The sequence below is a fragment of the Lagopus muta genome, chromosome Z (genome assembly GCF_023343835.1).
Source record: "Lagopus muta isolate bLagMut1 chromosome Z, bLagMut1 primary, whole genome shotgun sequence".
Lineage (NCBI taxonomy): Eukaryota > Metazoa > Chordata > Aves > Galliformes > Phasianidae > Lagopus > Lagopus muta.
In genome coordinates, this window is record NC_064472.1 from 63,489,263 (window position 1) to 63,513,721 (window position 24,459).

Here is a 24,459-nt window from a genome sequence, read left to right on the forward strand (position 1 = left end):
CAGCAGGGAAATGGAGGCAGTGGTGGACACCGGAAAGCCAACAGCCCGTGGAGGGAGACCACTGCCACGAGGAGATGGGCAGCAAGGTGTGAGGGCCTCCTAAGCCATCCTGAGGAGGTGGCTGGGAAGGCTGGGTCGGGGCAGGAGGGCTGTGCGAACGAGGCAGCGGAGCGCGGCTGTGAGGCAGCTGGGCAGTGTCAGACGTGGGCGCCCGCTGCCTCCGCTGAGCGCGACCCGAGAGAGCCGACGTCTGCGCAGCGGGGAACCCCCTCCGCCTCACGTCTCGCCCCGCTGGCCGCCGGCCCCTTTATAAAAGCAGGCGGAACTTCCACTTCGTGCTTGAGCGCGTGGCGGGGAGGCGCGGCTCTCACTGAGACCGCGGCGGGCGGCGGAGCGCCGCTCCAGCCCCGAGGAGCCGCGACGGGAACAGGTGAGGAGCGAGCGGGCCGGTGTGACGGCAGCCTGCGGGCTCGGGAGCTCTCCGACGCTCCTCTGAGGCACAGCACGGTGAGTGGGACGGCTGCAGGCAGCGCTCGGACCGCCCTCAGCTCGGCCCGGCGGAGGGGCAAATGCTGTGGCTGGGGGGAGTCGCGCCCGGGTGCCTGAAGCCCGGCTCGGTCCCGGCAGCTCCCCGGGGCTGTGGGGGAAACTTTGGCTCTGTTTGTAATTTGTTAACTAGAAGTCGTTTCTTACATGCTGTTAACTATCAGCGGGGGAGATCGGAGCTGTTACACGGACCGGGAGAGTTCAAGGAGTTAAGGTGAGTCACGGGCGCGCTGACGGCTTTGCGCTCCTTCAGTGGCTGAGCCCGTCTCTGACTGAGGGGAGAATCGCTGCCTTAATTGTAGTGGAATCGTTTTAGATCCCTGAACGCTGCTGTGAAAAGTTGTGTGCAACTGAGTGGGTGGGGCATACCAAGAAGATTTCGCTTTAACTTTGAATAAGTGAGGAGTATCTTGCAATAACACCAATTCACAGCATCCTTTGCTATGTTCACGTAGTGAAAATACCTGTACATTATAACAGTGGGCGTTTTGCCCCTTAGCTTTGTGGTTATTTCCATTCTTACCTGTAACAAAATGCTGTCACCTGGTAATTAGAGTCATGGAATTGTTTGAGTTGGGAGGGACCCTTAAAGGCTGGTCCAACTCCCCTGCAGTGAGCAGGGGCTGATCAGTGTGCTCACAGACCACGAAGCAAGGGGTACAGGACAAAAAAAAATTGCTAAAACTTCTAAGTTCCATTGGCTTTTCCCACTTTGATGGCAGCAGGACCTCTGTCAGAATAGGGATCTAGGTTATCACCACTTTGTACTTGCCTGTCAGACCTCAAGACAGGACTTAGCACAGATCCACAGCACTGCCTCACTACTTCTTGGTAACAAACCATCTTTGCCTTCAAAAATTCATTTTCATTCTACCAGGTGCCTTGTGCTTCTTCATCCCAGTCTCCAGGACAATTTGTCTCTTTAAAAATAAAATTAATTTATCTACAGAAAAAATAAGTGTTTCTGGAATGCGATTTGCACAAGAACATTAGAAATTTGTGAATGTTCTGAAAGACCAGCTTATAATCTGCAGTTAAAGTCATGCAGTTCCTCATTCCTTGATGAGCTGTCCCAGCACCAGTCTTGCTCCTGTGGCTCTCCTCACATCTCAGTAACACATGCAGTTGTTCCTGGCATCACAGCTACTGAGATTAGAGCATGTGTAATCCCAATTTGTTTAATTATCAACTGAGCAAATCTTATGGGGAGTCTGCTTGAACTGTGACTTTCACAAGGATCTGTAAGTACTGTGCATTTTTGTTGGGTTATTGGGTTTTCTGTTGTTGTTATTTGTGTTTAGCCAATGTCACTCTGGTTTTACAGAAGTCTGTCTAAACTTTGTTTCCACAATAGCAATTTTATGATGACATGTGGCCCATGACACATTCTCCTGTAAGGACAGATTCTGCAGATGAAATCATGGTTATGGTGCCTTGTTGTCAAGAATGTGTTCTGCATTACACTGTTCATTTACAGATATGTAACTCTTCTGGTGTTAACAGGACAGGTTCATGCAACATGTGCTGCATGTTTTGTGGTTACCTCTTCACCACTGTGAGGGCAAGAGATGCTTACAGATGGCTCTTGGTCTGCTCTCAGCTGGGCATGCATATCTGTGTAAATGCAGATACGTGCCTATGGCCAGTGTAGATATGGTGGAAGTAGTCAGCAGTAAATAATAAATAACAAATAATTTTTCTTCCAGTAGTGTATTCTGCATCCTGCATGTCTTTTGGTGCTTGCACCATCCCCCCACCATCCTATCCCTTAAGAGTCCTTCTTGGAGGGCAGAAGGATCCAGGAAGGCTGGATGCTCCTCGAGAAGGAAACTGTGAAGATGCAGGAATGGGCTGTCCCAGTGTGCTGTAAGATGAAGTGGTGGCTGAACAGGGAACTGAGGAGTTTTACCTCCTGTGGGAGAAGGGACAGGCAACTCAGGGAGAGCACAGGGAAGTTGCTAAGTTATATGCAGGAAGAAAATCAGAAACGCTCAAGCCCAGTATGAAGTCCAGTATCAACCTGGCCACTGTGGTAAAGGACAATGGAAAAATGTGTTTACGAATGTACCAATAGTTAAAGGACAGTGAGAATCTCCATCCTTTACTGAATGTGGTGGGGAACATGACCACTGAGGGTAAGGAAAAGGTTGAGGTTCTCAATGCCTGTTTTACACCTGACTTTAATAGTCAGAGTATCACCTGGGTACTCTACCCCTCTGACCTGGAAGTCTGAGGTGGGGAGCAGAATAAACCCCCTACAACTTAGGAGGTAACAGTCAGAGATCTGCTACTGCACCTGGACTGTCACAAGTCCATGGGGCCAGATGGGATCCATGCAAGGGTGCCCTGGGAACTGGTGGAAGTGATTGCCAAGTTGCTTTCCATCATCCATCAGTGATCCTTGTCTACTTGAGATGTCCCAGAGGACTGCAGACTTGCCAGTGTGATTCCTGTCTGCGAGAAAGGTCATAAGGAGGATCTAGGGAACTACAGGCCTGTCAGCCTGACATCTGTGCCAAGGAAGAATAAGGAACAGGTCATCTTGAGTAAGATTACATGGCATGTGTTGGACAGCCAGGGGTTCAGGCCCAGCCAGCATGGCTTCATGAAAGATAGGTCCTAGTTGACCAGTCTCATCTTCTTCTCTGACCTGGTAGCCCACCTGGTGAATGAGGGAGAGGCTGTTAGGGTAGTCTACCTAGACTTCAGCAAAGCCTTTGATGCTGTCTGCCACAGTATTCTCTGGCAAAAGGTGGCAGCCTGTGGCTTGGACAGGTACACTCTTTTCTGGGTAAGGAACTTGCTTTGGGCCAGGTCCAGAGAGTGGTGGTGAATGGAGTCCAAACCAGCTGGTGACTGGTCCTCAGTGGTGTTCCCCAGGGGCTGATATTGGGGCCCAACCGACTTACAGTCTTTATTGATGATTTGGCTGAAGGAATTGAGTGCACCCTCGTAAGTTTGCAGATGACACCAAGTTGAGGGGAAGTGTCAATCTGCCTGATGGTAGGAAGGCCCTACAGAGGGATCTGGACAGGCTGAATAGGTGGGCTGATGCCAATGGGAGGAAGTTCAACAAGATCAAGTATTAGATTCTCCACTTTGGTCACAAACCCAGGCAATGCTACAGGCAGGGCAGAGTTGCAGGAAAGCTGTGCAGAGGAAAAGGACTTGGGGTGTTCATTGACACTCAGCTGAACAAGAGCCAGCCGTGTGCCTATGTAGCCAAGGCCAATGTATTCTAGCTTGTATCAGAGCAGCCAGCAGGAGCAGGGAGGTGATTGTTCTCCTGTACTCTGCCCCGCTGAGGCTCCATCTCAAGTACTGTGTTCAGTTTTGGGTCCTTCACTACAAGAAAGACATGGAGGTTCTGGAACATCTTCAGAGAAGGGCAGAGAAGCTCTCGGTTTCTGAAGCACAAGCCTTCTGAGGAGCAGCTGAGGGAACTGGGTTTGCTCAGTCTCAAGAAGAGGCTCAATGGAGACCTTATTCCCCTCTACAGCTGCCTGCAAAGGAGGTTGTGGTGAGGTGGGGATCAGTGATAGGATGAGAGGTGATGACCTGAAGTTGTGCCGGAGGAGGTTGGATATTAGGAAGAATTTCTTCTCCAAAAGAGGGGTTAGGTACCAGAATGGGCAGCCCAGGGAAGTGGTCGAATCACTGTCCCTTGGAGGTATTTAAGGAAAGGGTAGATACAGCACTTAGGGATGTGATTTAGTGGGCAGTATTGGTGATGGGTGGACATTCGGTCTAGATAATCCTAGCAGTCTTTTCCAACCTTAATCACAGAATTGATTCTATTGCTGCTATGGTTCTATGATCATAGCAGCATGCAAGCACCTCATCTTTTTTTGCAGCTCTTTGTTACAGCTGTCTGTTCATAGTGTGAATGAGTGAATGAGGCTCAATGCTTCTTCTGGCTGCAGCTCATCTCTGTTTAATTAAGAAAGTAGAAGTTATTTAGAAGTTGAGCTTTAAGTAACCTTAGCTTTGCTATGGCAAAATAGGGTCTTCCAAGTAGAAAACCTGCTCCAAACATTTAAACGCTACTGGCTTAGGCTAGCCTTACTCTACCCTTACTTAATTCATAGTTCAGTTGAAGTATATGCAGACAGCACCTGTAAGCAAGTGGTAGCATTTGGTCAGATAACAGAAGAACAGTCTCATTTTCTTGCCAAATGACTTATTCTCAACTCCTCCTGTGCCTGTTATTTAATGCTCTTCTAACCAAAGAATTCCTGCAGATGAAGAGACTTCTGTTAGTGCTGTGTACCTTCATGTAAGTAATGCATGCAGGTAGGTACCAAAAGATAAGTCTGAAAGAAATGTAAAATCACTGGTGACTTACAGATATTTAAAAAATGAGGGGAGACTGTGTCAGAACTCCAGCATGTGTGCTATCTAGAAGATGTTTCTCTTTAACTTGTGTCCCGACACCTTGAATGCACCAGTTAATTGGACTGTTCTTTTTAATAATAGACTTGATGATAATCTTGATTGTTTTACACCTCAAAAATATGTATTTCATAATAATGGTTTGTACATCAATAAAAGCTGAGAGAGACAGTACTGCATCATGAAACTTCACTGTAATGGAATGAATCCTTAAAGCTGTTTCAGTCCAATTTGTTTTAAAATATAGTTTTATCAAGAAAAAGTTTTTTAAAAAGAACAAAATCCAATGAAAGAAAATTATATTATCACAGTGGCATCTCTGCTCTCACCAGTGATCAGCAGTGTGATATTTGCTCCATGAGGACAGAGAAATAAGCACGAAGCCCCTGCACTAACTGTTCTCACTGCAGCTGAGGAGCCGTGGCGTGTCACAGCTGGACAAAGGCACCTCTGCCTATGGCAGGGGTGGAGATCTGAGGTAAGCGTGTATTTCAGCTGACTTTTATGTTGCTGTTTCTTGGACTTTTAGAACAAAAAAAAGTACATTGATACTGTCTTTTGACTTCAGAATTCAACATAAAACACCAGTTTTGAAGAAAAACAGAATGAAGTTACTACTTCTCAGCTATTCACCAGAATATTACTAATACTCCCTATGGATTAGTAATGTGTGTTCATTTCATTTGCAATTAAATTAATTTGACATTTTTGTTTCTCTAGAAACAAATTGTAAATAAACAAATTTGTTTTCATATCCAATCTTGTTTTGAAATCATATTGCTCTGCCAGTTGTTAAATTCTGATTTTTCTTCTGTCTCTGAAGACTTTTCTCTAAACAGAAAGTAATTTAGAATCAAAGGCCATCTAGTCCAAATCCCCTGCAATGAACAGGGGCACCTATAGCTCCGTCAGGTGCTCAGAGCCCTGTACTGGCTGACCTGGAATGTCTTCAGGGACGGGGGGCATCTACCATCTCTCTGGGCAACCTGTTCCACTGCCTCACTACCCTCATTGTAAAAACAAGCAAACAAAAGAAGAACCCACAGACTTTTTCCTTATATCCAACCTAAATCTGCTCTCTTTGATTTTAAAGCCATTTCCCCTTGCCCTACCACAACTGACACCACTAAGGAGTCTGTCCCTTTCTTTCTTCTCTCCCCCTCCTTTAGATACTGGAAGGTCACTGTTAGGTTTCTCTGGAGTCTTCTCCAGGATGAACAGCCCCATCCTCATAGGAGAGGTGTTCCATCATTTTTATAGCCCTCCTCTGAACATGTTCCAACAGGTCCATGTCTCTCCTGTACTGAGAACACAGTACTTCAGGTGAGGTCTCACCAGCACAGAGCAGAGGGACAGGATCACCTTCCTCATGGTGCTGGCCATGCCACTTCTGATGCAGCCCAGGATACCAGGAAAGCCCAGGTTGGCTTTCTGGGCTGTGAGGGAACATTGCCTGCCCATGTCCAGCTTGCCATCCATCAGTACCCCCAGGTCCTTTTTGGCACGGTTGTGCTCCATCCTTCCATCCCCCAGCTTGTACTTACACTGGGGGTTGCCATGACCCACAGGCAGTACCTTGCACATGGATCTGTTGAACCTCATGAAGTTCTTCTTGGCCCCCTGCTCAGCCTGTCCAGTTCTCTTTTGATGACTTCCTATCCCTTGGGTGTGTTGACTGCACCCCTCAGCTTGGCGCCATCAGCAAACTTGCTGAGAGTGCACTCGAGCCACTGTTTATGTCATTAAGCTCCTATTTTTTTCATATGAAACCTCCAGAATTTTTCTTCATACTATTGAATGTTTTTTTTCTTTTAGAGCTGATGCTTTTTGCCCAGGCAGTGTATTACTCCCAGCTCCACGACAAGCACAGCAGCTTTGGCATCACTTCATTTGTGCAGTTTCACTCAGACTAGTAAGTTCTCCAAGCACTGTAACTAAGGTAATGTTCTGCAAATGTTACTACTTTACTTTTAAAAAAGAAATAATGTCTTCCAACTATTTAGAAGTTAATTCTTAGCTAAACAAAGTGTGCTTGTGCTTTTCTTCTTCGTTAAGACCCTGTTAAGTAACCTGTTTTTTTCCTCACTAATTTGTTGATGTTTAGCACTGTCATTTGATAAGAAAAAACAGAAGCAGCTCAGGTACTCACAGGAACTCAGTGAAAACAAACACTGCAGCGTTCATCTTGTTCTTGCTTCCAATATTTTGAATCAGGAGCGCTACAACTGCTGCAGAGTCACTTAGGTGTAGTCAGTATAAAGCCATTACAGTGTGGAGAAAGAGAAAACATAGTGACAGATACATTTTAAGCAACTATAAATATTTCAAATATTGTTTTTTTTTTTAAAAAAAAAAAAGCGTTTCTGGAAGTCTGGGAGGTGGTAATTTCCTCCCCCCCCTCCTTTGTAGTCTTAAAGGAGTGTTGACAAATTTATAGGAGCAATTCAAACAGCTAATCTTTCTCCGTCCCCCCCACCCCCCCTTTTTTTTCTTCTTTTTTCTTTTTTGGCCTCCTTGCCTTCTTTGAGCACTGGGTGTTATTTTCTGCAGCTAGGAAGGTGTACCTAAAAGACAAGTGCCATGAATCAGACTATAGAAGTGCCGACAGAAGGGAACTCCCTGATCAGAGCTGTCTATCAGAGTCGACTACGCCTCACCAGGCTGTTGTTGGAAGGTGGGGTCTACGTCAATGAAAGTAACAATAGAGGTGAAACCCCCTTAATGATTGCCTGTAGGACAAGACATTCAGACTCTCAGAGTGTCAGCAAGGCAAGGATGGTTAAATATCTACTGGAAAACAAGGCAGATCCAAACATCCAGGACAAATCTGGAAAGACAGCCTTGATGCATGCATGCCTAGGAAAAGCGGGGCCTGAGGTGGTTTCTCTGCTGCTGAAAAGTGGAGCTGACCCAAGTCTACAAGATCACTCTGACTGCTCTGCGCTGGTGTACGCAATAAACTCTGAAGACAGAGAGACTCTGAGAATTCTTCTCAATGCCTGTAGAGCAAGAGGAAAGGAGGTTATCATAATCACAACAGAGAAGTCTCCATCAGGAAGGCTGACAACAAAACAGTACTTAAACGTGCCCCCTCCAGAACTTGAGGTATGCCACTCTCCAGTTTCCTACATTGCCCCATCCAAAATAGAACTGACATTATCACCCCCACTTTCAAGCTCAAATGAAACTAAAAGGGCAAACTTCAGCTTCAGTGATCTGGAGCATCCCGAACACAATGACCATTCTCAGCCAGTTTCACCAAGAAATTCAGGTTCATCAGGCATGGGACCCAACCTGACACATTTGCAGCAATTTCAGTCTGAGCCGTGGGTAAAGCGCTCTACTTCCTCGTTTCACCAGAATAAGATTTCCAATCTACGTGGAGAGCTCCAGGATATAACTCCAGAAGAAAAGCTCTCTTCCAAAGCCAGTGGCTTTGCCTTACCAAAGAAGTTTGTTAACAGGCTCCAAAATATTGACATAAAAGACACTGCTAATTTACTGAAAAGTGCTGCTCAGAGTAGATCAAAGAAATTATACAAGGTGATAAACACTCAGACTTGTAGTGAAGAGGAGCATCTTCCCAGTGAGATCCTTGGGGGTGAGGATGAGAATTCTAGTTTGGGACCAACCAGCTTAATTTCAAACCTACGCAGTATTATCAAAAAAAGAAGCTTAGGAGCAAATCATCACAGCGCTCATTCTCAGTTAGCTACTGCTCTACATCCTGCTGCTGCAGAAGACAGTAAGTCAGTGATAGGAAAGAAGAAGACTGTGTCTCCAACTCACTCTTTGTTTTCAAGTTCTAGAGATTTACTGGAGAAAATACCTTCTGTTCCCAGGAGAATTAAAAATGAGACTTTTCCAGAAAGACAGGGTTCAGGAGCCTTTCTGCTGGATAACAGTGCTCGGGCAAGACCAGCTTTTCTTCCACCGCTCAATGTGAATCTGCAGCCCCCAATTCCGGATGTTAATTTCTTACATAAGAAATTACCCTAGAAACCTTATGGGCAAAAACAATACCAGCAGCACCTGCTTCCCTTAGCGAGACCAAAAATACAAAAAAGCTACTAAGGAAGCAGTCATTACAGACTTAGCAGATTAGGCAATTAGTGAATTTTTGACAGGAGATTGAAGAGTTATAAAATGTTTACAATGTGTACAGACTCACTGCTCTACCTAACTGTAAAAGATGGCAGATCTGTGATGTAGGGCTCTCAGCCTCAGAATGAATTAAATGGCTTAGGTACTACATCAAAAGATATACTTACCCATCTAATGAATTAATTAAATGATGTTGCTTTCTGCAGACTGAGGAATATTTATTATATGCTCTTAATTTCAGCTTTAGCACTGAAGCCTTACCCACATCAGTCTGAATGTATGAGGGATATTAGGTGATGCAGTTCTCAGTTCTAGGTTGCAAGTTTTGCCCAAACACTGCCTTGTTTTTCCATCCAGACAAGTTGTACAAATGAAATTTGGGAACCTGGAACATTTGACTTTGATGCTGGACATGAGAGTTTTGTGATATCCAGGCATTCCAGACACGAGCCTGTGCTTGAAGGGTGGGCAGTGGTGGGTGCCAATAGGCAACATCCTCTGGCTTCAGTGAATTTACTGCTTGTAAACAGACAATGCACAGACTATAAATGAAAACAGATGTTACGAAGCTATGCTGTGTGCATAGCTTCACTTGAGAAATTCCAGATGAAGACTGGGAATCTGCTCGATGTGCCCACTGGGAATCGGCACAGTACACAGACCTCCAAGCGCTGCAGCTGGGCATTCAGCATCTGACAGCAGTCCAGCATGGAGCCATGAGGCCAGCAGAGTGCCTGAGTGGTGCTCTCGCTTCTGACGTAAAATGACCAAACCCTGCTTGCAGCACCAGGTAGCCACGTCCATCAACATGGGCTTCTCAGGCTGTCTGCTGGAGTTCACTGATTAAAACAAGGATGGGTGGGGGAGGTAAAGGCTCTGTCAAAATGGAGCTGTTACTTGCAGCTTCAGGCAGAACACGTGGGACCTTGTCCTCCCCATACGCGTGTTTCTTCTCTACACAAGATGCAGGTGGTGGAAGGTATCACATACCTTTCCTCGACTGGGAGCAAGGGTGAGCTCTGTCCTGCTCTCACATATTAAAAGAAAATAATAATAATTAAAAAAATCCAACAATGGGGATATTCACCTGGGAGCTGGAAGACCTCATCTTGCCTAATTTGAAGCAAGAGTATGAGTTTGCTACAGGTCAGAAACATGCTCTGCCTCTAAGATAATTCATATATATTTTTAATCGTTTCTATCAAAGATGTGCTTTTCCTTCCTGTTTGGTGTTTTGTGGTTCCAAACATCTATCTTGCATTTGTGTATGTTCTGTAGATGATTTATGGCATCAAATCTAACATTTAATAACTTGTCTTCTAAAGCTTGAGAACTATTTAATGTGCTCTCTTTCGCCAATATTTACCAAAAACAAACAAACAAACAAAAAAGCCATCTGTATTGGTGTCTGTATAACCTGAGTTTCTGTATGCCAAAATGAGGTGCCCTGTCCTAAAAATACTGTGGGTGTTATCTGTCGTCTTCTGGATTCTGTCAAAATTCACTCTGCGCTGTTGCCTAATGAATAGCTGTATGAGTAGTGATGTTGTTTAGTCTTGCTCTTACTATAAGACAGTTTCAAGTAAATAATAAATGTACAATCTCTCTGTAAATTCCTTTAGATGGAAAAATATAAAAATATATAAAAATGAATATGAATATATAAAAATATAGAATATATATAAGAAGCCCCTAATATGTATTTTTTGAAGAAGGAAATTTTCGACATACAGAAATAGCATGGTTTAACATCCCTGCTCAACAACACTGAACAAAATGCACATCCAGAACTACAGATTTAAATCTTAAAATGATTTTTCAATACCAAGTCTTTTCAACCTCTAGATTATAGAGATTCTGTGAGAATTGCTCTCTGTCCAAACTCCCACAGGTAACCGGAATGAGCGAAGAAGGAAACCTGTTCCACTGTAGTCAAAATTAACTCCTCCACAAAAAATATATAAGCCTTGAAAGTCGCAGTGCTCACAGCTCTGCTAACCTGAGATGTGTAGCACCCTGATGCACAGTGACCCGCACAGAGTTTGACGTGGATACAGCTGTCACACTTGCTTTGTTACTTCATCAAGTATTCCTCAGTGGGTGTCTCAGAAATAACCAGTTCCGGTCACAAACACGTTGCTGGCGACAGGAATAGGGTATTTATTTGATTGCTTGTTCATCTTTCAGAGAAGGACTGTTCATCCCTTGAAAGTTCCTTACTCATTTATGGATGAGTAAGAATGGGGTAGATTTAGCTCCACGAGGTTACACAGTTGAGCAGTCAGAACTGAGGCAGTTCCAAAGTGATGTTATGTCATACTGCTAACCACTGGCACACGTGGTGAAGCTTGTGGAGAACGTGGTTCCATTCAGGTGCAGACTGGAGAACAGTGCTGTATTTCGGGAGGCATTACTGGACCAGCCTCAGCACATGCGTGGCAGAAACAAGAAAGATGAGGTGGGAAGCATGTTGTAGCAGAGAAATTACGTGGAGTAACATTAGGCAATCTTAAATTACTAACCATAAATTTAAAAATCAGTCCATATAGACACAGCGTGTATGCAACACAGTGTACTTATGAAGTGGTTTTTATGCTGTTTGTGGAAAGTGAATTCTAGTCTATTCATTTCATGATTAATGTAAGTACTGAGAGTTAAAACTATGTCTTTAAGAAATACTTTTTTCCTTTTAGAAAGTACCAGTTAATGATAAGATTTTCTACTTGTATCTTCTCTAAAAGTCTCTTTTCTGCTCTGTGGGTTTGTAATTAATCATGTATTAACTTATGCACTGCTCTCTGAAATAGTACTTTTTTAGAAGTGTTTAGAAGATGGAGGAGAATGCCCAATGCCTTGAGAAGAGAGATCTTTCTGCCATGTTGCCAATACTTTGTGCCTAATTTTCACGCAGAAATAATGTGAAAAGTTAATGTGTTTATTGTTGCATCAGTGTTAAAAGTGACCTTAAAAGTAAAAACCGTTCAGTTGTGTTTTCTTGTTGTTGTAATGATGCATAAATAAAAGTTGGTTTTTTTCCCCTTCAGACAATGTGGAAATAGACGTATCCATTTATTTGCCGTTTAGGAGATGCTGAATCACTGCCAAAGATACTGCTAAGTGTTCCTCAGGCTGTCTCTGAACTGGAAAACTGGAACAGTTTAATCAAACAGAGCTGAATTTGTACACAGTAATGTCTGAGAGAGACACTCTCAGTAGCTTATTTTAGCAATTGAATTGAAGATACAGTTCTGCCATTCCTGAAACATCCCATCTGTTTCCCAGTTATCCTTAGGCAAAGAGTTCCCAACAGACCTGATTTATAATATTAAATTCCATCCCCCAGGCTCAAAGATTTAAAAACAACAAAACACCTTTCAGGTGTTCTTCATGCATATCGATGAAGAAAACACGAGGGGAAACCTTTTCCTTGCCTCATGTTGGCTTTTCAGGACTGTGGCTTCCCACCCAGCAGATCATTTGTTCTGTTTCACATCTGGCAGTGAAAAATTAGGGAAGCTCATTCATTTACGCTTCTGAGAAGATTAAAATATCAGTCCTTGAAAAGCCCTGCATTAAACTACATAAAATAAGTGATACTTCCATGAGTAAGCATTCCTGTCAATGTAAATTACAGCTCTGAGGAAAATGCACTGACTTACGAGATTGCTGGTTCTGGATCTCTGTGACAGACTTTTGCAGATCTGGTACAAATTCAGAAAGATGATTTTTTTTCCTCAATCTTTCCATTTTCATCTGCAAGATACTGTGCAATACTGCGAAATGTCTTCTGTGATTGCCTCACAAAAGCAGTGATTACCTAACATCCACTACACTTATGTATTTCATATTTTGGTTCGCTATGTACAAGAACAGCAAGTCACTACAAAAACGCTGCAAAAAAGACATGTCCATGGCTGCATTTAATGTGCTGTGCTCAAAGTGCAGCTTTGAAAATATCCTTCCCTGTCCTTTTTGCTTTTACTTTTGCATTAAGGAGGAAGTTGTCTGCAGGGACTGTTTCTTTTTTGTCTTACAGCTATAGAGCAGAGGGCAGCATCTCCAAGCATTCAGTGCAGCTACATGAGAAAACAAGTAAATTAAAAGTTGCTAAAATGTAGGTTTTTTCCTTCTGTCAACACTTAATAATACCTTCATCTTTATGCATATCATGAGATACAAGTAGTCAACTTTGTTTTTTTCTTTTTTTTTTTCCCCCTGAAATCAGATATCTGTAATTAGATTCCTTCACAAGCAAAGCATGACACCACTTGTTCACAACACCGTCCATGTAACAGGAGCACGGGTCACTAACAGAAAAGATAACATTAGTCAGTCACACAAATCATCCTGACCAGATTCAAACTGTTCTCATTAGAAGATGAGTTTTTTTTCACTTTCAAATTTAAATCCAGAGTTGGAGGGAGGGATACTAAAATACTTCACAGTACTTCTCAGCAAAGTATTTTTTCCATCAAGTTTTGCTGTTGCTGCAGGGCCTTCAAAGAGATCACTGCCAATATAAATGCATCTTAAGAAAACTCGGGTTTTCTCTGCAGAGTGAACTGGTACAAAATGCCAATTTTTATGACTAACATCTCTGATAAATGTCCCAGCTATTAATAGTTTCTAAGTCTTACAATCCTTCAGAAAAATTGTCCTTTAAAAATATACATCCTGTTCTGCTCCTGTTGTTCAGAGATAGGACCTGTTATCTGAGGTAGGTGCCTCCTCGGACAACGTTTGTAACTGAGAGGGAGCACATACGTCCCATGAACATCCCTGCTTTTTGCATCTTACACTGTAAAAACACAAACACACTTTTCTATGTCTGACAGAATGAATAACAGAACCTGAGGGCCCTGAGTAGGGGTGCTGATAGAAGCATCTGAGCTACTTGGTGCAAAGGCTTTGCACATTCCTTACAAGTATTTGTCAGAAGACAACAAAGGGGAAAGTAAATTTCTAACAACCAATCAAACTACAGGAATTAGAATTGTTCAAAAACGTATTTTGTACCTGTATTAGTCCCCTGGGGTAGTCTTTACTGTGCAGAAGGTGAAATGTGCCATTAAATCTTAAAGAACCCCAAAATCTTTGTCTAAGAGGAATGCTTGGAGGTCTTATCAATCCCCCACCTCAGAGCAAGATTTGCCTCACCCCTACTGCTCACCTGCTCCTTGGAAGCAAACCAGCATCATCAGTGAGTGTTGTAAACAGCACACCGTTTCCCTTAAACTGGGATTTGGGAAGCCAAAGTGTTAACACTGCAGCACTTAAGAAAGTACCAGACTACTGTGAGCTTCTGCATGAAGTCAAAACCACTGTTTCACGTTTAACCACTAGGATCTGTGGCTCTGTCCAGCACCACAATGTATTTCTAATATTAATGTAGAGGTTTTGTTCCACATAGGGAAAAAAAAAAAACCAAAACATATGATTTTGTGTTCAACTGGGACTGGATTCTACTCAAAAAACACACAACAATCTTAGAGCAAGCAGTGAGGTTTTTAAAAGACTGAATACAGTCCAAGTTATTTCCAAATTTCTGAGTCCGAGTGCATGCTGATGCACTGTAATTAATTCCTGGTTTGTTTGTGTGTTTGTTTTTCCCCAAAAGGGATGAACTATCAGTTGAGCACAATCAAGCTGCCAGATGCCACCAGTTGCAGCCTTCTCTCTCAACAAGCTACTCCCTTTTATGTTTCAACAGCATCAGGAGTGACAGGCAGCCAAGGCAGTGGCTATGACAGAAGAACACAGAAAGACTGAAGGGAATGAAGGCAAAATATAAAGACACTGAAAACCAACAAGTAATTGCCTTGAAAATAACTATGTTCAAAATTCAGATGATTACAGAGCAAAATAATTCTCATTTTAGTGGGAACAGAACAAAAATAGTAATTTGTTATTGTGCTGCAGCAGCAGCCTAAGATCTGATGATCCCCATCAGCCTGCTGCATCCACCTGCACAAGAGCTGGCAGAAGGGAACATTGACCTTCCTGCCCTAGCACAATTACAAGTAACTGCAGTGTGGAATTATTATTTTCTTCAGCCACGCTGAAAATGTAATAATGCAGTAATGACTGCCCTGCAGTGAAAACACAAGTCAGAAGTAAGAGCAGCTAGAAGAAAGTAACTTCATCTCACTTTGTTGCAAAGACATACTGAAACTCAACAACCAGAGCCCTGAAGAGAACCAAAGAAAAGACTGATGTAACACCCCAGCTTTTTATTAAGGAGTCCTTACATTTGTACACTGACCCACACAAGCTAATAGATACAAACATCATGGAGACACAATCTGTGAACCAACAGTATTACAGCAACTAGGGTCAAACTAAAGAATAAGTCTACAAACATCAGAACACAACAACTATCAATACTGCTTTTCAATTAAAATTTCAAGAGCTGCAAGAGTGTATTATATTAGAAAATAAAAAAAATCTTTGAATAAACATGAAGTTTAAAAAAAAAAATCTTTAAAAATGTGTCCCACACTTGCTTATATCTTTTCATTAGTAGTTTTACCCCTATTAAAGCAAATATTCACTGAAAATCAAAATAAATTTTAAATAAATTGAAAGAAATCCTAGAACAGCTGAATTTAAGGGAAGGCTCCCCTGAATTTGAATGTAGCATAGGAAGCATTTCATAATACTCTGGTGTCTCTCCCCCTAGCCCTTCCAAAAAAACCCAAAAAAACAAACAAAAAAAAACCCAAAAACCAACCAAAAAACAGAAAAAACAGCTTGTGGTAATATAATGCATTCTACATTTAACATTTCATAAACAGAATCTTCTACTGATGAGGAGTGAGAAAATTACCCATTGTGATAGCAGCACAAATGGAGCACATGAGGATGAGCTACAAAATAATCCCTCTGAGGAACTGCACAGTGCTGTACCTACTACAGTCTCGCTGTCCTCCTGTATGAATATGAATGATTTTTCTTGGCAGACACTGAATGGTTCTTGACAGCTGACACAAAAGCTGTTGGTAGCAAATTACCTTGGTCTACAAGTAGCAATCAGGGTTGTTCTCTCCTTTATATACTTGCAGGAAACAAGTGCTAGATCACACTGAGAGAATGACAGAGAACATGCATGTGATGAGTAAATAACAATACTGACCCATTAAAGAGGCACTGCATTTCTGTTTGGAAAACCTTTTAAGAAAATTATACAAGAACTATTTCAGTGACCATGGGTGTGTTCTATACACTCCACTTGAGCAGGAAAATACACTTCCCTTTCAAATTTAAAGAAACCAATTATTATAAATGAGGTCATACCTTGCAGGTTTCATATTTAACATTCTATTCCTATAGCCTTTTTAAACTCAGAATTTTGTGGTTCTGAGATGTCATAATAAACCCTACTTTTATCAAAGTTTTCACGGATGAAAAGCAAATCTTCTACAGAATATACATCCTGTTTGCCTGTCCAAACAGTGAGGCTGTACCTATTAAAAAAAAAAAAGTGATTATTAAAATAATGAATATAAAACGGAAAAAAAAAAAAACAAAAAAAACATTGCATTTATAGGCTTCTAAAATAGTCAGAACTGTGGTATCTTAATGTTAGGAATGTAATTATTTACCAAATTTTATCTCCTTTGTATTTCAAAGTTAAGCAAGATTCAAAATTAGGAAGTAGGAGAACTGTATGTCCCTGTTTTCCTTATGCGTTTACATTTATACCAATAATCTTCCTCCACCTTGCATTTCTGTTTCACGAAACTGCACTCATGGTCTCCCCACTCTTCTTGATGCCCCAATGATTTCAAGTTTATGTAAAAAGCAATTACTGAAAATATTACTCCAAAGTTCAAACAACACAAATTTGTACCATAAGGAGCACAAAGAATGCTTGATACAGACAGGCTACCTTGAGAATATGACTGCAGCCCAAGAACAAATGAGGAAATGGTAGTCTGTATGAGGCAAGTTTTTGTCTTCTTTTATTATATGTAAACATATTTTTTATGAAATTGCTATAGGTTTGTAAAAACGTTTTTTTAAAGCAACTCTAACTTAAGTGTCTGGAAATCACTGAATGTTTTTCAGGTATCAAAGCAATGTCCTTCAGATTGTTAGTAAACTTCTGCTGTAGTTCTGGCTGGGATAGAATTAATTTTCTCCACAGCAGCTCAGTATGCTGAAATGTTTCGGATCTGACAATACATCTCATATTTTTGCAGCTGCTGAACAGTGCTGACAAAGCAAAGGCTGATGGGCTGGGAACAGATACAAAGCTGGGCCACAACACAGGCAGTAGAGCTGACCCACAAAGATCAAAGCACCAAAGGGATTCAGTATCATGCAACATTGTGCTCAGCAATTAAAAACCTGGGGGAGCAGGGAAGATGTTTGCCAAGGCTGCTGTTGATCAGGGACTGGCAGGACATTAGTGGTCTGGAGGTGAGTACTTGTTTTTGCACCACTTACTTTTCTTGGTTTTGTTTTGTCCCTCTTTTACTTAGAAAATGGTCTTTATCAAAGCCCATGACTTTTCTCATTTTTGCCTTTCTGATTCTCTCCCCAGTCCCACTGTGAGCAAATTGGGTAATGCCCTGCTGACCACCAGTGTTAATAAATGAGTTCCAATTCAGAACTGACTTGGGATGCTTTTAGGCCAACTAGGTAGAATACAAGGAATATATCAATTGAGGAATATAAAAAGTGTAGGTAGCAATTAATTGCAAATTGCAATGTCAAACTGGTTGGACTAATTAACTTTGCTAATCTTATGAAATGGTTGTAATGGAACTGGATTACAAAACCTATAAAAGATTAGCTATCTATAATAAGTAATATTAAAGGAGGTTTTAAAAATGTTATTATTTCACAGAAACGAGAGCTTCATTACTAAGAAATATGTGACTTCACAATAAAGACTGCTAAAAATAAAGCCCCACAGACTTACTGGTCTGACTGGTCTACCAACCAGCAAAGCTCAGACACTGACTGCCGTACTAACGCTGCCCGCACAGGGAATGTGACAGGCTGAGAGAGTGCACTGCATATCTCAGCCATGTCTTTCACCATTGTCCAACTGTAGCCTGCAATAAAGACCACGTGATTACAAAGGTCTCTTCGCAAATACAACCTCTATCAAAACAAAGGCACAATGATTTACTGAACGGTCAGACTGTAAGACAAGGGAAGAGCAGACAGTTTTGTGAAAATCAGATCATTTAGAAATGAAGTGACTAAATTATTATGAGAAATATCATTGTCCGATGGGGGGGGGAAAAAAAAGGAGAAAAATAATCTTATTTTCACAAATTGCTGTGTTTTTTCATATATAGCTGCAGAATACAACATTTTTTAATGCCCATGGAATTGCATCTTTGCTCTCTAAGAGGTTTTGCCTGTGACATCAATACATGCTAGCTTTAACTTGACTGTGGCTCTTTAAAAGCAAAAACATTTTGGAAAGAAAAAAAAAGAGGAAATAATCTGAATTAATGCAGTAGAAGACAAAGTTGTGTAGAAATGTAGCACACAAAATGTTTTGTACTTAAAAAAATGCTAAAAACAAGCAATCTGAAATACAGTGCCTGTTGCTGAGGTTTTTATGAGTGCTGGAGGTAGTTAAGAGTGCTGTTTTGCTGTTCTTCAGTAACAACACTTAATCACGTTTTTCTCACAGGCAATGTAGGGACTTTTCTGTCACTACTGCTTTTCAGCCAAAAAAATGCACCAAATTTAAAATTAAGGTTTTGCTGGGCAAACAGTAACTTGCATTTGCAATCAGTTTCTCTTGTGTCTTACAATACATCCTTAAATAGCATTGCTGTAAACTGAAATTTAGAATGAAAATAATGTTAAATTTATTTTAAAAGGTCACTCACTACAGTAGTTCCTGTGCATATTTCCAGCAATGTTTTACTGTACTGAAACAACTGGAGAAAAAGCTGTAATAATTTTAAAAACATACCATACAGTATACAGTGCAGTCATTGTAACAAAATGCTAAACCTTGGTAGTCTGCTGGTGGGAACTATGCTGCTGCACACAAATGCACATGGTGCATGGGAGTAAAGCACTCTAACAAAGCAGCTGTGAGAAGGGTGAAGGGAAGCTAGCAAAAAGGATCACAAAACAGTTTTTACACATTTTGGATCAAAACTCCAGATAGGGATCAATAATTAAAAGCTGCAATTAGATTCACAAATTTGTGATTTTAAAAAAATTACTAACATTAATGCATTGGAAAGTCTATTGCAAAAAATTCAGTTCTTCAGTGGAAATGTAAAAAAAAAATTGACTCACAACTTGATTTATCTAATACAAGAGCATACTGATAGGATTTAACATTTCCAGCTTACTTTTCTTCAGGAAACGTTCCAGAACTCCAGTTAGCAAACTTCTCCTGGTGGGACTCAGGGAGCAGACTGCCTGAAACAGGGCTCAGGCAATTTGTTCCAGGAAATATCTCAGGATGAGGGAAATGACTTGAAGAACAAAGTATTGCTTGACAGAAAAATCAGATTTCCATAGAGTTCCATTTAAGCTCAAACACCGAACTAACTGCTACATGTTATAAAATGTAATTAATAAAGTAATACTTCTTATATTGACTATTATTTCCAAACTGACAGGAAATGGCATTTATCTAGAATCAATCGTGAAATTAATTTGAGGAAAGCAGGTGACATGACATAAGCATTGCATTCCCTCTCTTTACCTTCATTGTGCTGTTCAGGGTGCCAGCCAGTCGTCCATCCCAATGACAAGGTTACATCTGGGAAAAACGAGGTGACAGTATCAAGGAATCCCTTTGCATCCACAACGGGGCTGATCCCATTGGGTCCCGGGAGGATGTCTGCATTGAGCCACACGGGTCTCTCCAAACACGGCTTCACAAGCTGGAGCAGCTCCAAGGAGGGCCGTACGGCGTCAAGGCTGTACCAGCAGCACATGGACAAGGTGAGACCCCTCTACCCACAGCGAGGACAGGAAGCACTCAGAACACGTCAGTGGACACAGTGGGGATGAGCTGATGGTTGGACTAGATGATCTCAGTGGTCTTTTCCAGCTTAATGATTCTATGATTCTGTCATTCTAAGGCGACCTACAACCTCTTACGAACTTTGCTGTGTTCCAGTTAGGCCAGAAAAAATCCAGGCATTATACAGAGGAACAGTCCTTGAAAATAGCCCTGCAGAGAAACACCTGGGGAGCCTGGGGAGCCAGCAGTGTGCTCCTGCAGCTTGGAAGGCAAATGGTATAGCAAATGGTATCCTGGGCTTCATCAGAAGAGGGGTGGCCAGCAGGGACAGGGAGGTGATTGTCCCCCTCTACTCTGCTCTTGTGAGGCCCCATCTGCAGTACAGCATCCAGGTCTGGAGCCCCCAGTACAAGAAAGACAGGGAGCTGTTGGAGAGGGACCAGAGGAGAGCCACAAAGATGATCAGGGCACTGGAGCACCTCCCCTACAAAAACAGGCTGAGGGAGCTGGGCTTGTTCAGCCTGGAGAAAAGAAGGCTGTGGGATGACCTCATTGCAGCCTTTCAGTGCCTAAAGGGAGCCTACAAACAGGAGGGGATTCAGCTCTTTGAAAGGGTAGATGAATGCAGGACAAGGGGAAATGGTTTTAAGCTGAGGGAGGCAACATTTAGGTTGGATGTCAGGGGGAAGTTCTTTACTCATAGTATAGAGGGGTGAGGTGCTGGAACAGGCTGCCCAGAGAGGTTGTGGATGCCCTGTCCCTGGAGGCGTTCAAGGCCAGGTTGGATGGGGCCCTGGGCAGCCTGGTCTGGTATTAAATGTGGAGGTTGGTGGCCCTGCCTGTGACAGGGGGGGATTGGAGGTCCCTTCCAACCCAAACCATTCTATGATGATTCTATGAACCCTGTCTATCCTAACAAAACTTCCAAAACTACTGTGATGTGGCAGGAAAGGAAATATAGAATAATTGGGAAACCAATCAGACGTCACGAAAATCCATAATTTTCTCACAGCGAATTAATGAATGTTCCACATAACATTCGGGAACTTAATATCACTGTAATTAAAGGTGCATCCTAACAGGACAGACCTGTATTCTCCCACAGTCCTCCGCACCACTCCATAAGACTCATTCTGCATCAGGCCATTCCTAGCCCTGGCCCAGGACAAGGTCAGAAGAACCGTGTCAGAATGTGCAGACAGCACTTGAAAGAGCAGCCAGCTGTGACCCAAGCTGCCCACACTTACTGTCAGCAGCACTTTTGTACATTTTAGCTTTAGTGTTATTGAGAGCACTGCATATCGGTAGGGTTCCACCCACCACTTTCAGTCAGCAAGAACTGGCTCATTTGGGTCATAGGTTTTTTGTTTTTTGTTTTTTTTTTTTGGTTATTATTTTTTAATATTTTTTTTCCCAAGAGAAAAGCCAGTAATGACTTAATTTAACACCATTGGTTTCTAACCAATTTCTAACATGCTCTGAAGCCAGAACACTTCATTTGTTCCCAGAACTAGCAGACAGGTGACTGTCGGAGTCACTCAAATGCCTTCATTTCTTCAATGAAGTACACAATAATGTAAAGAGCACAAAAACAAAGAAGCATCTCTTGAAAATAGAACAAAGAAATCCAGACAGGACTCTTCTTTTGCAAAGCACTGAGAAAATTCAAACATGCTGTTGACTCCACTTTCAAGGCTTTTTTGAAATGATTGTGGCATTTTTTGAAGTGTGACTCTGAAGCCCTTTTGCAGAATGCATTAATTCTAGCAGGAAATGTGATTATGTGATCAATCACGCTCACAGGGTAGGAATACTGAAAATATTTCTTCTTAAGCACTGTTAAAGTAATCTTCAAAACTTCAGCAACAGTAACCAAAGAATAAGGATCCAAAAGAAGATCAGATTCTGTGTCACTCACACAAATATAGCTGCACTGGGGACTTGTAATTTTGAAATGCTTTTATATAACCAGACTTTCATTGTGCAATATAATTTTAAAAGCTTTTTAAGATCAGCACTTGTCTGGAAATTCCTTGTGGAAAAAAGTAAGAGGCATCTGAAGGAATCATTAGAACTGATTTCTCCTCTTTTCTCTCTGAGCAAAGATAGGGAGAACCTATGGAGAATCAGTAAGAGGATATAGCATGCCCATCTTCACAGAATCATAGAATCACAGAATGGCCAGGGTTGGAAGGGACCTGAAGGATCATGAATCTCCAACCCCCCCTGTCACAGGCAGGGCCACCAACCTCCCCATTTGATACCAGACCAGGCTGCCGAGGGCCCCATCCAACCTGGCCTTGAACACCTCCAGGGACGGGGCATCCACAACCTCTCTGGGCAGCCTGTTCCAGCACCTCACCACTCTATACTATGAGTAAAGAACTTCCCCCTGACATCCAACCTAAATGTTCCCTCCCTCAACTTAAAACCATTTCCCCTTGTCCTGCATTCATCTACCCTTTCAAAGAGCTGAATCCCCTCCTGTTTGTAGGCTCCCTTTAGGCACTGAAAGGCTGCAATGAGGTCATCCCACAGCCTTCTTTTCTCCAGGCTGAACAAGCCCAGCTCCCTCAGCCTGTTTTTGTAGGGGAGGTGCTCCAGTGCCCTGATCATCTTTGTGGCTCTCCTCTGGTCCCTCTCCAACAGCTCCCTGTCTTTCTTGTACTGGGGGCTCCAGACCTGGATGCTGTACTGCAGATGGGGCCTCACAAGAGCAGAGTAGAGGGGGACAATCACCTCCCTGTCCCTGCTGGCCACCCGTTGTCCTTCTGTTCCTGTGAACTTTAACATGAAAACAGTGATTACATCACACAGAACAACTGGTGCAAATTACATTTTATAGCCACCCAGCAATTACTGCATTTCTACAGCATACCTATGCAGTGACAAAGCTCTTTTTGATGTACAGCTGCATTCTCTACATGTGGTACAATCTGACACATACTCAGAGAAAGCTAAATCCAGGAATGGCAAAGATTGTCTAAAAATCACAGGTCACATCGAACCCTACTTCAAACTTGTCAAAGCAATCTCATGGGGTTTTCAGTCCTCCTTCCTGGCTCAAGCACAAAACTGAAAGAAGCTTTCCAGATAAGCACTTTTATTTCAGTTTTCCCAGCAGCAAAACTTCGCTTAGTTGCAACTCAGTAATGAGTTCACTGAATATGAAATAATTATTTGTGGTTCAAAACACGTAAAGTTTTTATTCTTTTAATGTACTCAGTAAAACTGACTAAGATTCACTAAGTTTACTGTCCAGTAAGGAATGCATAAGCTCTGAATTGCACAGTAAGAAAAAGGTTAGTTTAAACGATCATCAGAAGACAGTTAGCAATACTTATAAAATTGTTAATTGCTAAGAATGTATAGTATATGCAAATGTTTCGTCTCAAAATACCTCTTAAAATCCAGCTTAATGCCCTTATCTGTGCTGACCATCTCCTCCAGCCACTCCTGCAGCGTGATGTCGCTGTCTGTTTCAGGGGGGTGAGCCATAATTGGGTCTCCATCTCCTCCCCTGCCACCGCGGAGGAGGACATCCCCTTCTACCATGTGAACTGTGCCTGTTATTTAGAAAATGAACGCTGTAACAGAGCAGATTCAGTACTTCCAGTGTCTGCTTAACCGTAATTGCAGGGAAACTTCCTACACCAAACGGTGCTCGTTTACTCCATGAGGATCACAGAGTACAAGCTGCTGCCTATGATGCAACCAAGACACATTTTGGTGTACTTCGGTCACCGGGATCTTTAGAAATCAGTGGCCAAGGGAAAACTGAGCTCTGAATGTGTCACTTGGCCAAGCAAAGTGGCGTAAGGGACCACAGCCGCTCCTCACACGTGCCCCCCCGCAGACCCTTCTCCACGTTCGCAGCCCTCCCTTGGGCACCCTCTGACAGCTCCGCGTCCTTCTCACATCGCCAGCCCGCACGCGGTGCTGGAGGTGAGGCCGCACAACGCAGAGCACAGTGGCACAATCCCTGCCCTCGCAGCGCTGGGCCCGATGCACCCCAGGCTGGATGGCCCTCTGGGCTCCAGGGCACGCCGCCGGCTCGCATTCACCTTGCTGCCACCAGACGCCCCAGATCCTTTTCCGCACGGCTGCACGCGTACGCGGAGCCGCCCCAGCCGAGAGCACGGCCTCCCTCCGGCCGGCACTTACTGCGGGCGGCCTCCCGGGCCCGGCGCCGGCTGTTCGCCGCGTGCCACCAGCGGATCTGCGCCCCGTCCCTGGCCGCCAGGCGCCCGGCCCTCAGGAAGTGCTCCACCGCCGCCTGGCTCCGCGCGCCTGCGGCCCCGAGCGGGACGGCCCTCAGCGCGGCGCCGCGGCCCCCGGCACGGAGCGGGGCGACGGGCGGCGGCCCCTCCGCGCTGACCACGCTCTGCTCGGCCGCCATGGCCGCGGCCCGGGCCCGCCCCGAGAGGCGGGGGCCGCAGGGCAGCAGCGATGAAAGCGAC

At 43.2% G+C, this 24,459-nt stretch overlaps 2 protein-coding genes across 3 annotated transcripts; one reads left to right on the plus strand and one right to left on the minus strand.

Moving 5' to 3' along the window:
- Window positions 1–351: 351 nt before the first annotated feature.
- ANKRD34B (ankyrin repeat domain 34B) lies at window positions 352–14,332 on the plus strand. Its single transcript, XM_048930479.1, has 5 exons — window positions 352–430; window positions 711–760; window positions 5,250–5,416; window positions 6,754–6,877; window positions 7,489–14,332. The coding sequence occupies exon 5, from the start codon at window positions 7,519–7,521 to the stop codon at window positions 8,935–8,937; it is 1,419 nt and encodes a 472-aa protein (XP_048786436.1). The 5' UTR covers window positions 352–430; window positions 711–760; window positions 5,250–5,416; window positions 6,754–6,877; window positions 7,489–7,518; the 3' UTR covers window positions 8,938–14,332.
- A 923-nt stretch (window positions 14,333–15,255) lies between these two features.
- On the minus strand, window positions 15,256–24,398 carry FAM151B (family with sequence similarity 151 member B). Of its 2 annotated transcripts, none has more exons than XM_048930480.1 (5): window positions 24,164–24,398; window positions 23,400–23,565; window positions 19,736–19,953; window positions 17,969–18,104; window positions 15,256–16,505 (listed from the first exon to the last, which is right to left on the minus strand). In XM_048930480.1, exons 1-5 carry the CDS (start codon window positions 24,396–24,398, stop codon window positions 16,352–16,354), a joined length of 909 nt encoding a protein of 302 aa, XP_048786437.1. In that variant the 3' UTR covers window positions 15,256–16,351. The 2 variants fall into 2 exon arrangements, with proteins under 2 accessions (XP_048786437.1, XP_048786439.1); XM_048930482.1 differs by lacking the exon at window positions 15,256–16,505 and adding an exon at window positions 19,377–19,521.
- Between the last annotated feature and the right edge of the window lie 61 nt (window positions 24,399–24,459).

Bases quoted from the DNA above. Each gene is read 5' to 3' on its own strand.
- ANKRD34B (XM_048930479.1), top strand. From the start codon at position 7,519: ATGAATCAGACTATAGAAGTGCCGACAGAAGGGAACTCCCTGATCAGA.
- FAM151B (XM_048930480.1), bottom strand. From the start codon at position 24,398: ATGGCGGCCGAGCAGAGCGTGGTCAGCGCGGAGGGGCCGCCGCCCGTC. The intron at 19,954-23,399 runs GTATTTTGAGAC...CTGCTGGTACAG, and splicing joins ATTAAGCTGGATTTTAAGAG to CCTTGACGCCGTACGGCCCT. The intron at 18,105-19,735 runs GTAAAGAGAGGG...TCTTTATTGCAG, and splicing joins CCCTGAACAGCACAATGAAG to GCTACAGTTGGACAATGGTG.